At 42.7% G+C, this 13,284-nt stretch overlaps 3 protein-coding genes across 4 annotated transcripts in view; 2 read left to right on the top strand and 1 right to left on the bottom strand.

Moving 5' to 3' along the window:
* Positions 1 to 13,284, top strand: part of LOC108658056 (endoplasmic reticulum GDP-fucose transporter) — a 178,213-nt gene that overhangs the window by 31,553 nt on the left and 133,376 nt on the right. The window lies entirely within an intron of this gene.
* Positions 5,667 to 9,027, top strand: Cpr11A (Cuticular protein 11A). Of its 2 annotated transcripts, none has more exons than XM_018109952.3 (4): positions 5,667 to 5,835; positions 7,292 to 7,503; positions 8,045 to 8,224; positions 8,283 to 9,027. In XM_018109952.3, the coding sequence occupies exons 1-4, from the start codon at positions 5,824 to 5,826 to the stop codon at positions 8,599 to 8,601; spliced, it is 723 nt and encodes a 240-aa protein (XP_017965441.1). In that variant the 5' UTR covers positions 5,667 to 5,823; the 3' UTR covers positions 8,602 to 9,027. The 2 variants fall into 2 exon arrangements, with proteins under 2 accessions (XP_017965441.1, XP_089120381.1); XM_089264255.1 differs by having other exon boundaries at positions 5,685 to 5,835; positions 7,289 to 7,503.
* On the bottom strand, positions 10,510 to 12,921 carry Mks1 (Meckel syndrome, type 1). Its single transcript, XM_018110288.3, has one exon. The coding sequence runs from the start codon at positions 12,710 to 12,712 to the stop codon at positions 10,565 to 10,567; it is 2,148 nt and encodes a 715-aa protein (XP_017965777.1). The 5' UTR covers positions 12,713 to 12,921; the 3' UTR covers positions 10,510 to 10,564.

The raw sequence follows: 13,284 nt of genomic DNA, 5'->3' as shown, positions 1-13,284 counted from the left end.
GCAATCAAACGTATATACCCTTTAAAATCGAACCGCTGGAACGGGTATCCATATTATATGCCCTGTTAGATATTATTTATGGCCTATGGAAACGACAACATCGAGCAGAATAACACGTTCTCCAGCTATCGAATTTCATCTGGCTGGATCTACTTCATTGAATATGAATAGAGTGCGGGGGAGCGTTTGTGAGAGCGAGAGCGAAGATGTGGAGACAGAAAATACATACGAAAACGTATTCATATAAAATATCAATTATAATAATTTAAATTAATAATCCAGCGAATGCCCCAAATGTGACAGCTGAAGCCAGACTTTGGGAGACGCGAGGGCGTTGGGATCTGGAGTCGCAACTCGGGAGGCATACGAAGCCTCCAACTTATGTATATGTATAGCTATAGGCAAAGGCGTGACTAGCCAGCGTTTAGCTTTATGTTCGCTTTAATTTTCTTTTAACTCTAATGTCGAATAAATAAAACATGTATATCTATGTATATCCCGTTCGAAAATTTATCATATTCTTTATCGATGTCTAAATTTATACCCTTCTCCCATCTATTTGAGTCATTTCCATTGAAGTCATCAAATTTCTCACAAGTTCTTGGAAACTGATGTTTGATTCGATATTCAAAATTTCACAGTTTGTCCGCTCCATGTCTAACATCTGGATTCAAATGAATTCTCCCTCGAAGATTCCCAAATGTGACGGCGATTCTGCAAAGACAAAGAGCTCGGATTATCATATCAGATTGAGTTCGAAATGAAATCGCCTCATATGCAAATATCGATAAATTACCGATAACATATGTATAACAATTATTGATCTGTTTTCGCATCGATTTGCATTCATTTCGGGGCAAAAAGAAAGTGTTTCTTATTTCCCTATTAATTACTTTAGCAAATTAACAGATCTTCAAAGCGACACGAAGAAGACAACAAAACAACAACAACAACTACAACAACAACTCGATTCAGCTCAGTTCGACTTGTTACGCATCGCCTTTGATATGCGCCGAATCTGAAGATTTGTTGTTGTTATCATCTTTTTTTTTTTGTTGTCTGTCGTCTGTCGATAGATAATAAAGAAGGCAATTAAAACGCGCGGATCGATAAATTAACAATTATACAGAAGAAACACAACGAAACGAAACGAGACGAGACGGGACGAGACGGGACGGGATGAAACGAAACGACAGAGAACGTAGCGAAACGAGATTTCCAAGAAGTTGATTTGACTTGAGCTAAGCTTCTTGATTCGATGGGGAATCTATGTAAAATTATGTAAAGTTCAAGGCATCGACGATGTTGTGGGCATCGATCGAATCATAGGCTATATTTATTGAAGATGACTAACATGAGGAGAATGGGGAAAGAAGAAGAAGATGATGATGGAGAAACATGCGTTTTGAAAAAGGAAAGAGATAGAGGGAGGGAGAGAGAGAAAAAAGTGCATGAAGAAATGAGTGAAAGAGTTACAGAGAGTGGCAGAGAAAGAGATGGGATTGAAGGAGAGAGAATGAGAGAGAGAGGGAAAGAGAGAATAAAAGACATATATGAGAGATATATATATACATATATATATATAGAGAGAGAGAGAGAATAAAAGACAGATATAGAGAAATTGAGTGCGATATATACAAAGAAAGAGCGAGAGAGAGAGAGAAAAAGAGAACCGAAATTTGTAATTAGGAAAAGAGTAGAAAAAATAGGGAAAAATAATAGAGTAAAAGAAAAACTTAGAATAAGAAGAGAAACAGAAATAGAAGTTAGAGAAATTAGAAATTAAAGATGAAAATGAAAGAGAGAGATACAGAAAACGGGGGAGAAAACAAGCTGAGTTGGAGACAGACAGACGGACAGAGAGTAGGCAACAATAGGAAAGTAAGAGAGAAGAGAAAAGAAACGTCCAGAGGAAGATCAAGAAAAATAGGGAGAAGTAGAGGCAGTAGCGGAATGGGGCATGAGAGAGAAGACGGAAAGGGAGGGGAAGAATAAGATAAAAGGAAAATATGATCATTGTTGACAGAGAGAATAAGAGAGGTAGAGAGAGACAGAGAGAGAGAGAGAGAGAGAGAGAGAGAGAGAGAGAGAGAGAGAGAGAGAGAGAGAGAGAGAGAGAGGTAGAGACGGAGAGAGAGAGATGTAGAGACAAAGAGAGAGAGAGTGAGACAGAGACAGAGAAAGAGAGAGGTAGAGACGGAGAGAGATGGTGAGAGAGAAAGAGATGGAGAGGAAAAAGAGAGAGAGAGACAGAGAGAGACGGAGCGAACTTAGATGCGGATAACATAGAAACTTAGAGACGTAAACAGAACTTTCAGAGAGAGAGAGAGAGAGAGATACTCTACATGTAAGCTAGAGATAATCAGCCAGAAGTCAAAAGACTTCCAGACTGATCGGAAAAATATTGTGAGACTTCCAGTCGCCATCTTAATGGAGCGACTTTGCGATGTAACTGCCCTGGCGCGTGGGAAACATGTTGCGGCGATAGACGAACGACGTGAGACGAACGACAAATAGACCCATTACAGCCAAGACAGATGGGCCGGGGACAGTCCTTGAGCACGGCCATAAATCGGCCTCAAGCAGCGGCAAACCATTCGAAAGATCTGTTTGATGAAGATCGTTGGGGCTGAGCTGAAGAATGGTTCCGACCAAAGCAATTTGTCGATCTTGATGTCGATGTTGTTTTTGGTTTTGCTTTTTCTTTCGAGTTTCCCAATAACACGTTTGCATAGAGCATAGAGATATGACAGATAATGGAGAGAGGGAGGGAGGAGGAGGGCGGGGAAGGGGCACGGTTCGATTGAGATATTTAGTGAAGACATCAGTCCGCAGCTGTCAGTGGGGCGTGTCGAATGAATTTGTTTAATCTTTAAGGTTTTTTTTCTTTGGTTTCTTGTGTCTAAATGAAGCAGTTGAAGTAGACGAGGTAGTGGCAGAAAAATGAAACCAAGGCAAAAGCCATCATTTGAAGAGCGTGAAGAACGACAAAGTCTGAGCACACGGCTCAAATCGGTCTGATAAGCTGCTGCAAACGCTTAACGTTTTCATTAATTCTGAATGAAACTAAGTAAAAAAAAACAACACGATTTTGAGCTACGATCAAAGCTCGATTCCGATTATAGATCTTTATTTAGATTTGAATACCGAATGGCATTCATTCAGCTCGCTGTGATGCGCTTAAACGGTTCGCAACGCATCCATTTCGATATGTTCTATGCATGCCTTTGGTTATTTTTCTGGCTCTGAAGTTTGGCAACATTGCATGGATTCGGGGACCCATCTTTAGTGAAGATCGCAGGATTGTGAGGCAGAGGTCTGTTTGGGTCTTCATTTTACAGAGCTGCCTAGAATAAATAACTCATGAGTGAAATGTGGCAACGTTGCATAGACTTTGAGTTCTTCTCTCTTGCAGTCTGGCAACAATTGTTAAGATACCCTATAAGATTTTCACCTATTTTGTCAAAATTATCATAGCTGAAGTATACAAGGTAGGCACTACCTTCTATATTTCATTGAAATTTAACAACTAGTACATGGATTTTCTTTTGAAAACGTCTCTTTCTGAAATCTGGCAACATTGCATGGGCACTACCTTCTATATTTCATTGAAATTTACCAACTAGTACATGGATTTTCTTTTGAAAACGTCTCTTTCTGAAATCTGGCAACATTGCATTGGCACTACCTTCTATATTTCATTGAAATTTAACAACTAGTACATGGATTTTCTTTTGAAAACGTCTCTTTCTGAAATCTGGCAACATTGCATAGGCACTACCTTCCATTTCATTGCAGTTTGGCACCCAGTGCTTGGACTTTCCTTTGAAATTCCTACTCGTTGGGTAAAGTTTGCAGAAAATTTGAGCAAATTTTGGGAAATCCGACAACAATGCATGGATAATTCTATATAAACTCTTAAAGTAGGTAGCAACTCGCAAAATTACTGGAGCAATGCCAATACAGTCCCCTGAAGAGAGGCAACAGCGCCCTCTGACTTCAAGGGGAAGGGCAGGGCCCTGCGAAAGCCGGCAACAGCGCAGTCTGCTCACTGATATGTGACAAGTCAAGGAAAATAGACGAGGCATATTAAATATGTATGGTAAAAATTATGCTAGAATTGATTAAAAATAGAAAAACAAACCAAGAGAAGAACAAGTCGAAGAGGAATTCGAAGAAGAAGGAGAATGGAAGCAACAGTTGAGCAGAGATCTGCATCGGAAATGAGGCGCAGGTTGTCTGATAAATGTGATAGATGTGACAAGGGGCCGAGAAAACGGAACGGCTAATTGAGCGAAGGTTAAGCATAGGCGAGGATGCATTAGCATAAGACGACCGCGCGAGCTGAGGAAAGGCGAAGATCAATTGAGAGAGAGCGAGAGGGAGAGAGAGAGAGAGAGAGAGAAAGAGAGAGGGAGAGAGAGAGAGAGAGAGAAGTGAGGCAGGAGTGGAGCGTACCGCTCACACTCTGATCCATTTGTCAAGATGGGCGTTGGCGTTACCTTTGTGCTGCGTATTTGGGTGGGAATGGATGGGACCCGAGGCATGGCGTGTAGGACTTCAGTCGGTACGAAATCCATTCTTCAAAAACGCCCAAACTGGTCTCCGAAATGGACTCCCAAATCGAACGAATGACGCGCATATATTAGCGCATGTTTTCCAATCAAAACTGAAAGAAAAAAACAACAACAACAAAAACAACAATATTGTACGCTCTATACCAGAAAAAAAAAAATGAATGTTAGGCATAGATATACATATAAATATATATGTATATCTATATTTGTATATATGTAGATATTCAATAAAAATCATTAAACTTAAACGCGTATGCTAATTCGTTGATGGCGGTTTTCTAATTTGTTGTCATCTAAACACACACACACATATACACACACACACATACACATACAGACAGTAACGCTCATCTATATGTGTATTTGTTACAAAACCCGATTTTTTTAATGGCCCTTCAATGCGCCAAAGTCTGCCCAAATACAGTTACATCTATCGCAGCGAATCTCTTTTGGAGCCGGACTGCGGCTGCCCCAACAACCCAACAACCTAGCAACCCAATGGCAAATTCAAAACAACCAGACCAGTGCGTGTGACAGGCTGAGCTGATGAACTGTGCAGATACCCTGCAAAAAATATATAGAACTGATATATACGATATATAAACATTAGTTTCTATGGGTAGTTGGAAAATTTCTAGCATATATGGATAGTAATTGTGAAGCGATTACAAAACCCAAATAGAAATATGCTGTATATGATATAAGGCAGCCTTCGACCAATTTTCAGCGCCCTAGCTTTACTGGAAGCCGAGTTCCTATAGGCTGTTTAAGCAAAAATCACAAATTTAGGGGACTTTTTGTAGTTTTTCCAAGTTTTCATGATATACGAGGTCCGTTTTCATATTATCTAACCCATTATACCACATTTGTTACATTTACTGGGTATTGCCGCACGCAACGCGTTGACAACTGACGACGTTCTCGCCATGTCCGCATCGGATTGGGCGCTGCGGTTCGTTGTCCGGTTCGGCTGGGTCTTCTTTTTTTTCTTCATTTTTTTTTTTTCGTCTTCTTATTCATTTTGGTTTTTGCGAGCTGCGACGCCGACGGCGACGGCGCTTGGCTGTGGCTCTAGCAAAAGACCATATATAAGGAAACAAGAAGTGGAAGCGTTTGTATTTATTTGTTAGAACCTGTGCGCAACGCACCTCTCGCTGCGAATCTCACAGTCTTCAATTTGCAGCTCGACTTAGGATACCCTAAAAACAAAAAACAAACACACACACACACACACACAAAATAAAATATGAAGAGTTTTGTAAGTTTAAAAAATATTATAAACAAGCTAAAAATATTGCTAAACTTATATATTTTCATAAGTGCTTAAAGTGACAAAGGAAAAACTAAAAAAAAATAAAATATGAATAAAAACTCTGGTGAAATTTTTTTTAATGTGTTTACAAAAGCATACAAAAAACATTAAAGTGCTGGAATGTGTTTTAGACTATTTTTTTGCTAAGAAATTAAAAAAAAAAAAAAACAACTTTAAAATAAAATTCTAAAAACTGTGTCCTTTAAAAAAAGTTATATTTCTTAGATAAAACAAAAAAAATTTAACCATACAGAAAAAAAAAATATTAGTTGTATGATCCTTAAAAAAAAAGTCGCCAAGTATATTTTTGTTGCTCAGCTTTTTTTTTCAAATGTTCTTTCCACTTTTTTTTTGGCCGGCATGCTAATTGACATGTTCAGCCAGTTGATAGCGCTTCCTAAAAAATTCCAGTTGTACGAGCTCTCCAATCTGCGATCTAAACTTTGGCCTTTTTTGTTGCTTTGTTATTTGCTTTGCATGCGCTCATTTTGCTAATTGATTTCATTCAAAGTGTTTCGTGTGTGGGACACGCGCAAGCAATATACGCGATCATTTCTAATTGCAGGCGCTTGCTTTCGCTCACTCTCCCACACACACACAAACACACAGGCACAGACGAACGTGTGTCTAGGCGCTAGCCTGCTCACTCACAGGCAAGTGCATGCAGAGAGCGTCGAGGCGCTCATCTTCACTCTCACACACACACACATACGAAAACAAAGAGCGTCCTGGCTCTTGCCTGCTCATTCACACACGCACAAGCTCACAATTGCCTGGATAGAAAACCGTAAATCGTGTCACGAGCGAAGCAGAGACAAAGCATTGGAAACGATTTAAGCTCAAGTCAAATAAATCAAAACGCATTAGTAAAAGAAACCAGCAGCAGCAACAACAATAACGAGAATGACAGCTACAAGAATAACAGCACAACGCGCGAGACACAGTGACGGCATGCCAAGGCAAGCGTTTAAAGACGCCAGCAAAACGCCATCAAAACGCCAGCAAAACGCGCGCGCACGCCAGCAATTTGATTAATTGCTGCGAATTTAAACGCTTGTTGATCGTTTTTTTCGCTCATCTTTGCTGAATCAAAATTTGAAATGCATAAAACAAGTTGTGTGACACTTGTCACAGACCACGAGCCACTTGGCCTGTGATTTATGCAGCGCTCGTTAAAATAATATTAAGATGAAACCAAAAACACGACACAGATTTTTATACATATTCCGTTTTATAACTATTTTTATTTGTGTTTTATCTGCTTTGCTCTTAAGTGACAGAGCGCAAAAAACGTGTATACACAAATCAAGCAATCAACTAATCGTATAAACTATCCATTCCCCCCACCTCCACTTCCCTCTCTCTCTCTGTCTCTCTATCTCTCTCTCGTTTTGGCCAGCAGCTGGTTTTGTGCTTTGTGGCGTTGGCCGTAGCCGACGTGAAACACCTAACAGATCGCAATCTGGATCTGTTCAAGTATAATCCGGGCGATATCTACACCCTGCCCGAGGACATCGATGACGATAAGCCCGCCGTGCTCTTCAGCGGCGATGTGATGAAGGCCAAAACCGAGAAGCTGCAGAACTTCAATGCGGGCAAGAAATTCAAACTCGAGTAAGTCGATACATTTAGATCGCCAACGGTCGATAACGGCCGATTGTCAGTGAAAAACAAGCCAAGTTAGCCTTAAATTAGCTACATTTCATGTTATTTACATATACTTAACACACTCGCCGTGTGATCGATGCCAAAATTTATTATCATTGCGCTTTTATTTGGGCTATTCCCACAATCGATAACAATCAATTGCTGATATATTGGGAAGCCGTTTGATGCAAATACAGAGTTCCATAAAATATTGCTATACGTTTTCAAATTATTTCCAAATTGATATAAGGGTAGCTTCATATGGTATTCCAATAGTGTGGGAATGCTATGAAAGTTCTTTTTAGCAAGCATCTGAACTCCAATAATGAATCATAAAACAAGATTTGTTTAAATTTAGTATGCATCCGCTTCGATTACGATTATAAATATCGATTTTTCGAATACCGATATATAATTGATCAAGGATTTCTAGTTTCATCTTATAATTAATCATTTCAATTGGTCGTATTTGACTTACAATCGATAACTAATCGATTATTTCTTTCAGATTGAAGACCCAGAACGGCATTGAGGTCAACAGCGTGGGCAAACTGAAGGACGACAAGACCTTCGTGGTAAGCGGCTCGTACTCGTTCACCGGTGCCGACGGCAAGCGCTACAAGACCCGTTATACGGCCGATGAGTTCGGCTATCACCCCATCACCGAGCTGGACCTGGATCTGCCCGAGTAAGTAGAGCGAGAGACTAGTACGGCTCGGATCTACAATGCCAACAACTCTATGCAGTCCACAGCCCCTGACGCCCGCTGCCCCAAAGCCAGCCTCCGACCTGAGCAGCCTGCTGGGCAACAAGAATCGCTTCCAGTTCCTGCAACAGAATCTGAACAACGAGCAGGGACCCCTGCGCGGCAGCGGCCAGAGCGGCGACGACTACAGCTACCGGGCACCCGGCAACAGCAACGGTAACGGCAACGGCAACGACAATGTCTACGGCAATTCACCCGACTACGGCAGCCTCGGCAATCCCTTCGGCCCCTCCAGTGGCATTGGCTACGAGTACCTGCCGCCCGCAGAGCCGTCGCGTCTCTACCTGCCCACGGCATAAGCCGTAGCAAGGAAGTCCTTCCGTTCCAGCACACACCTAACCCCTCCCTCGACCCTAAGCCCAAGTATTTAGTTTTAAGCGCAGAATTCCCCGCAATCAACAATTTACAAATAGCAAAATTATATATATATATATATATAGATCTATATATACGCTATATATACATATACATATATATATATATACGTTAAATATATATGTATATCTATTTTTTTGTATCATCTTTTAGTGTTATATGTATACAATATATCCTTTGCAATCCCAATTTCCCCGATCCTGCCTTCCCGCCACACAAACCCAACTCCCGAAAACAAAAGAAGACATTAGACGATGCGATGTGAACATGACAATGAATCTATATATGAATATATATATATGTATATACACTGAGTGATATTAGTAGTAAATAAAATGGCTAAACTAAAACATTTGATGGGATGATTTACTCTGGAAAATGGGTTGAAGGGAGCTCTATTTGTAGACCAAGCTGGAGTACATTTTTTGCTCTATGGAAACTATGAAAGAGACAGTTTTGTGCCTCTTCCATGAGGGCATGACATTTACATGTACTCGACTATTTTTTAAAAGAAACCTTAATTAGATTTTTACTAGCAGCTCGTAGAGTCGCCTTGTCCGTATGCAATGAATATTATTGAGTAGGAATTTACTCTCTCTCAAAGAGACATATACTACTTTTTGGCTTAAATGAAAACTAGAAGCAATAGGTAAGAGTTTACGCTGAGTTATTTTGGTTTACAAGCTGCTTGTAAAGGCCACTTAACATTTAGTAAGGAAATATATAAGAACTGTTACATGTCTTTTCACATATTAACATTTTAGAAATCATATAAACATCATTCAATAATTTACAAGCTGCTTGAAAAGTGCATGGTAAGTATGCAATGAATGTTAGGCAGTCGCCCACAAGCAGACTTTTATTACAATTTACGATAGTTTCTTAGTTCTATGGCAAAAATAAACTTGTTCACAAACCTAAAGCAAATATTTAGGTGCTTAAAACTATATATGTTCCACGCCTTTCGATCTATTTTGTCTTTTATATGCATAGAATATATTATAAGCCCTAACTTTTACATCAAAATTTGCATCTTTGCAGTATATGGATCGGCAATTTGTTTTAGACTCAAATTCCCTTATACAGCACGTTCAAATATCTTTACAAAACAGGAAGTACTGCTCATGCGAAGAGTGTGTGATGGCTCAGCCATTTGCCTCACATCCACTTGTAGCTCTTCCAATCAATCGTATGACGACATATAATATCCAAATTTTACATCGAGATTGACTTTGCTAAACTTTGTCCTTGAAGTCGCCCCAAAGAACCTCTAGCGAGCAGGCTGAGACACCGCAGCAATCTTTTGATGTACTATCCGCTTTCATAATTGTTGAATTACCCTATTCCATATATACACTAATAGACAATCCATATATTATATTACATCTTAGATCTTATTTCTATATGAATCGCATCTAAATAGATTATGGGACTATGAGATCTGCGTAGACTATAGAAATTATATATCAAATCTAGGATGTACCACTCTTTATACAGATATACGATATACGATATACGATATACGATACTCTATATGCATCTAAATAGATTATGGATGAGATCTGCGTACACTATAGAGTTAACTCTAAAATTATATCTAGTCTAGAATGTACCACTCTTTATACAGATATACGATATACGATATACGATACTCTATATGCATCTAAATAGATTATGGATGAGATCTGCGTACACTATAGAGTTAACTCTAAAATTATATCTAGTCCAGGATGTACCTCTCTTTATACAGATATACGATATACGATATACGATACTCTATATATTTATAGATATAGAATTTGATTTCCATTTACAATAGAGACACCTTTCATACAGAGATTTTTGACTAGATTCAATCTATGTAGAATACTCATGCAGGTTTGCTTTCTAGCTGTCGCTTGGCTTGCCTAAGAGCGCCGCGATGCGGTCCCTGGCCTCGACGTAGGCAGCCATCACCTCCTGCAGCGTGGTCGAGACGGTCGCCTTGGGCTCGTGGCTGAACTGGGCGTCATCGTCGTCGTCGTCGTCGTCGCTCTGCTCCCGGATCAGGTGGTGGCCGTAGGGCTGGTGGCGCTGCTGCACCTTCTGCATGCTGAAGATCAGGGTTCCCGTGGTGCGCATCACGTGCTCTCGCTTCTGCTCCATGCGGTTGTGCACCGCATTCCCGCCGGATCGGCTCTTGAAGTAGCCGACAAAGTCGAACAGCGAGCGGCCGCCGATGAAGTAGCGATTGAGAGCATCCAGCCAGGTGCCCATGGGCCGGATGCACTGCAGCCGCAGTCCGGTAGCGACGCTTGCTGGCAGCGGCGCCAGCAGCGAGCACGAGAAATGGGCGTAGCCCTCGCAGCGCTCACGCTGCCAACCGTCGATGCTGATCACCTCGAAGTAGATGTGCAGTAGCTGGTCCGGCTGGTACGACTCCTCGCAGAGCAGCGTCAGCTGCCAGCAGTGCGAGAAGAGGGCCACGCGGTCGGCCCCGCCCCCCACACAGGTGGATGTGGCGCCGCGCAGCGGGAATGGATCGCGCGGATTCCCCGGCTCCAGTATGGTGTGCGCCGGCGGATTGACATAGTAACGCACATGGACGTTGGGGTACTCGAAGTGCTGCGCCTCGTGCAGCTGCAGCAGGAAGACGACGCGCCGCATGCGCTTGGGCGGCTGCTGGAACTGCAGCAGGCGCCGTCGGGTCGGTCCACTGCAGCGCTGCTGCTGATAGTAGTTGACCAGCTGCTCGGCGCTGGTCTCGGAGCCGGGCAGCGAGTCCAGGACGAGCGGCAGGTTCATTATTTCCGGGTCGAGGCTCAGCTGCAGCGGGCCCACGGGCCCCATATACCGCTGCGTCTGCTCCTGATCCTGCTCCTGATCCTGCTCCTGGTCGAGCACGTTCACCACGGTTACGTTCTCGAAGCCATACGCATAGAGCTGCCGGCAGTCGTTGTTAATCTGCACCACGTACTCCATGTCCTCCACGCTCAGGCTGAAGTCGGGATAGACGTAGAGCAGCCCCATGGTGGGGTCATAGCGCAGGCAGAGCAGCAGCGTATCCTCCTGCAGCTGGGCATAGACGTACATCAGCTGGCAGCCCTGCTGCTGCAGCTCGTGCGCATCCTCTGGCAGCCGAGGGTCGCCGGGGGCGAGATCGCGCAGATCCGAATCGATGAGCGTGTGAATGAGGCAGGTGCGCGCGACAAAGTCCGGATCCTCGGGCAGCGGCGGCAGTTCATCCAGACTGAGATCGGAGAGCGGCGATGACTTCGACCTGGATGATCTCGAGGATTTGGTATGACGGCGACGTCGCACGCGCTGCCTGTACTCCACGTACTGCAGCCGCTCCTGATGGCGCTGCTGCAGCTCGACAATTTCGCGCGTCCAGCGCTGGTAGCGACGCTGCAGCGAAGTCTGACAGCTCTTCGAGTCGCTATAGCGCTCCACCTCCTCGCGACTGAAGCACTTTTGCTGCCAGCCAATGCATACATTGGCCGTTGCCCCACTGCACAGTTCCGGATTCTGCATTTGAAACTCTGCGTCGTCTGACTCCAGCTGCTGCTGCTGGTAAGTGATGAAGTCCGACTGACTGTTGCTGAACAAGCTGCTGGGGTAGCTGCTGGGGTAGCTGCTGTGGTAGCTGCTGGGGTAGCTGCTGAGGTAGCTGCTGGGGTAGCTGCGTAGGCTACGTAGGCTGCGTAGACTGCTGCTGCTGCGGCTGCTACGACTGGTGGGGCGACTGCTGCGGCTGGTGGTGCGAATGCTGCTGCTTGGATAATCGCTGCCCGGATTATAGTAATTGTAGTAGGTGTAATAGTTATTGCCGTACTGATCCTCGTACGGCACATAGATGAAACAGTCCGACCAGCCGCTGCTGCTCGCCGTCTCTGGATAGTGGTCGGCGTACTCAATTTTCGCGCCCGTGTATTCAAATTTCGGCACGGGCAGCCATTCGCTCACATGCCGTAACTTGAGCTCCAGCTGGAAGTCGTTGATGTCGCCCTTGACACGATAAATGCCTGTGCGTTTCGGTGCACTATTTTTGTACATTTTGTCAGTTCAAAAATGTCGGAGAACTTGACTTGTTACTGCTTTTCATTATTGTTTACAACTGAATATTGTCATTTTAGTCGTTATGACAACGATAGCAATGTCACATTTATCGATTGTGGTTTTAAAAATACTGAAGAATATGGCGTGTATTTGGTATTTTTGTAGATGGCAGCGCTGCGCGCGCATGCCTAAATTTAAATATTTGTCGTTTATTGTTTTTTCTTTAGAGTTATGGTCGAGTCAAAAACTGTTAGTATTCTAAAAATAATTTTGTTGTTGTTATCAATTGTATTTTTACAGTCAGTTTCAATTGACAATCTCCATTTTATATGTTATCACTGCAGAACTGTTAACGATAAAGCAAAAATAGTACTGAGTAAATTGTATATCATTGGCATTTCCTTAGGCTAAACTGCTGCTTACATAATGCAATTTGTTATATTTAATTAAAATTATGAATTAATTAAATTTTATACAAATACATATTGCATCGCTGGCTATGTACCAAATAATACCAAAACAGCGGCAGTCTATAGCGTTGCCAGCTAGATTCAAAGTGAGGGCGCGCG

This window comes from Drosophila navojoa, chromosome X (assembly GCF_054131105.1).
Source record: "Drosophila navojoa isolate 15081-1374.11 chromosome X, UAZ_NAV_1.0, whole genome shotgun sequence".
NCBI classification, from domain to species: Eukaryota; Metazoa; Arthropoda; class Insecta; order Diptera; family Drosophilidae; genus Drosophila; species Drosophila navojoa.
The sequence above is the reverse complement of the archived record's forward strand: the minus strand, read 5'-3'. Positions and strand labels throughout refer to the sequence as shown.

Coding starts and splice junctions, on each gene's coding strand:
- Cpr11A (XM_089264255.1), top strand. Junction 7,504..8,044: donor GGCAAGAAATTCAAACTCGA/GTAAGTCGATAC, acceptor TATTTCTTTCAG/ATTGAAGACCCAGAACGGCA. Junction 8,225..8,282: donor CTGGACCTGGATCTGCCCGA/GTAAGTAGAGCG, acceptor AACTCTATGCAG/TCCACAGCCCCTGACGCCCG.
- Mks1 (XM_018110288.3), bottom strand. CDS start 12,712: ATGTACAAAAATAGTGCACCGAAACGCACAGGCATTTATCGTGTCAAG.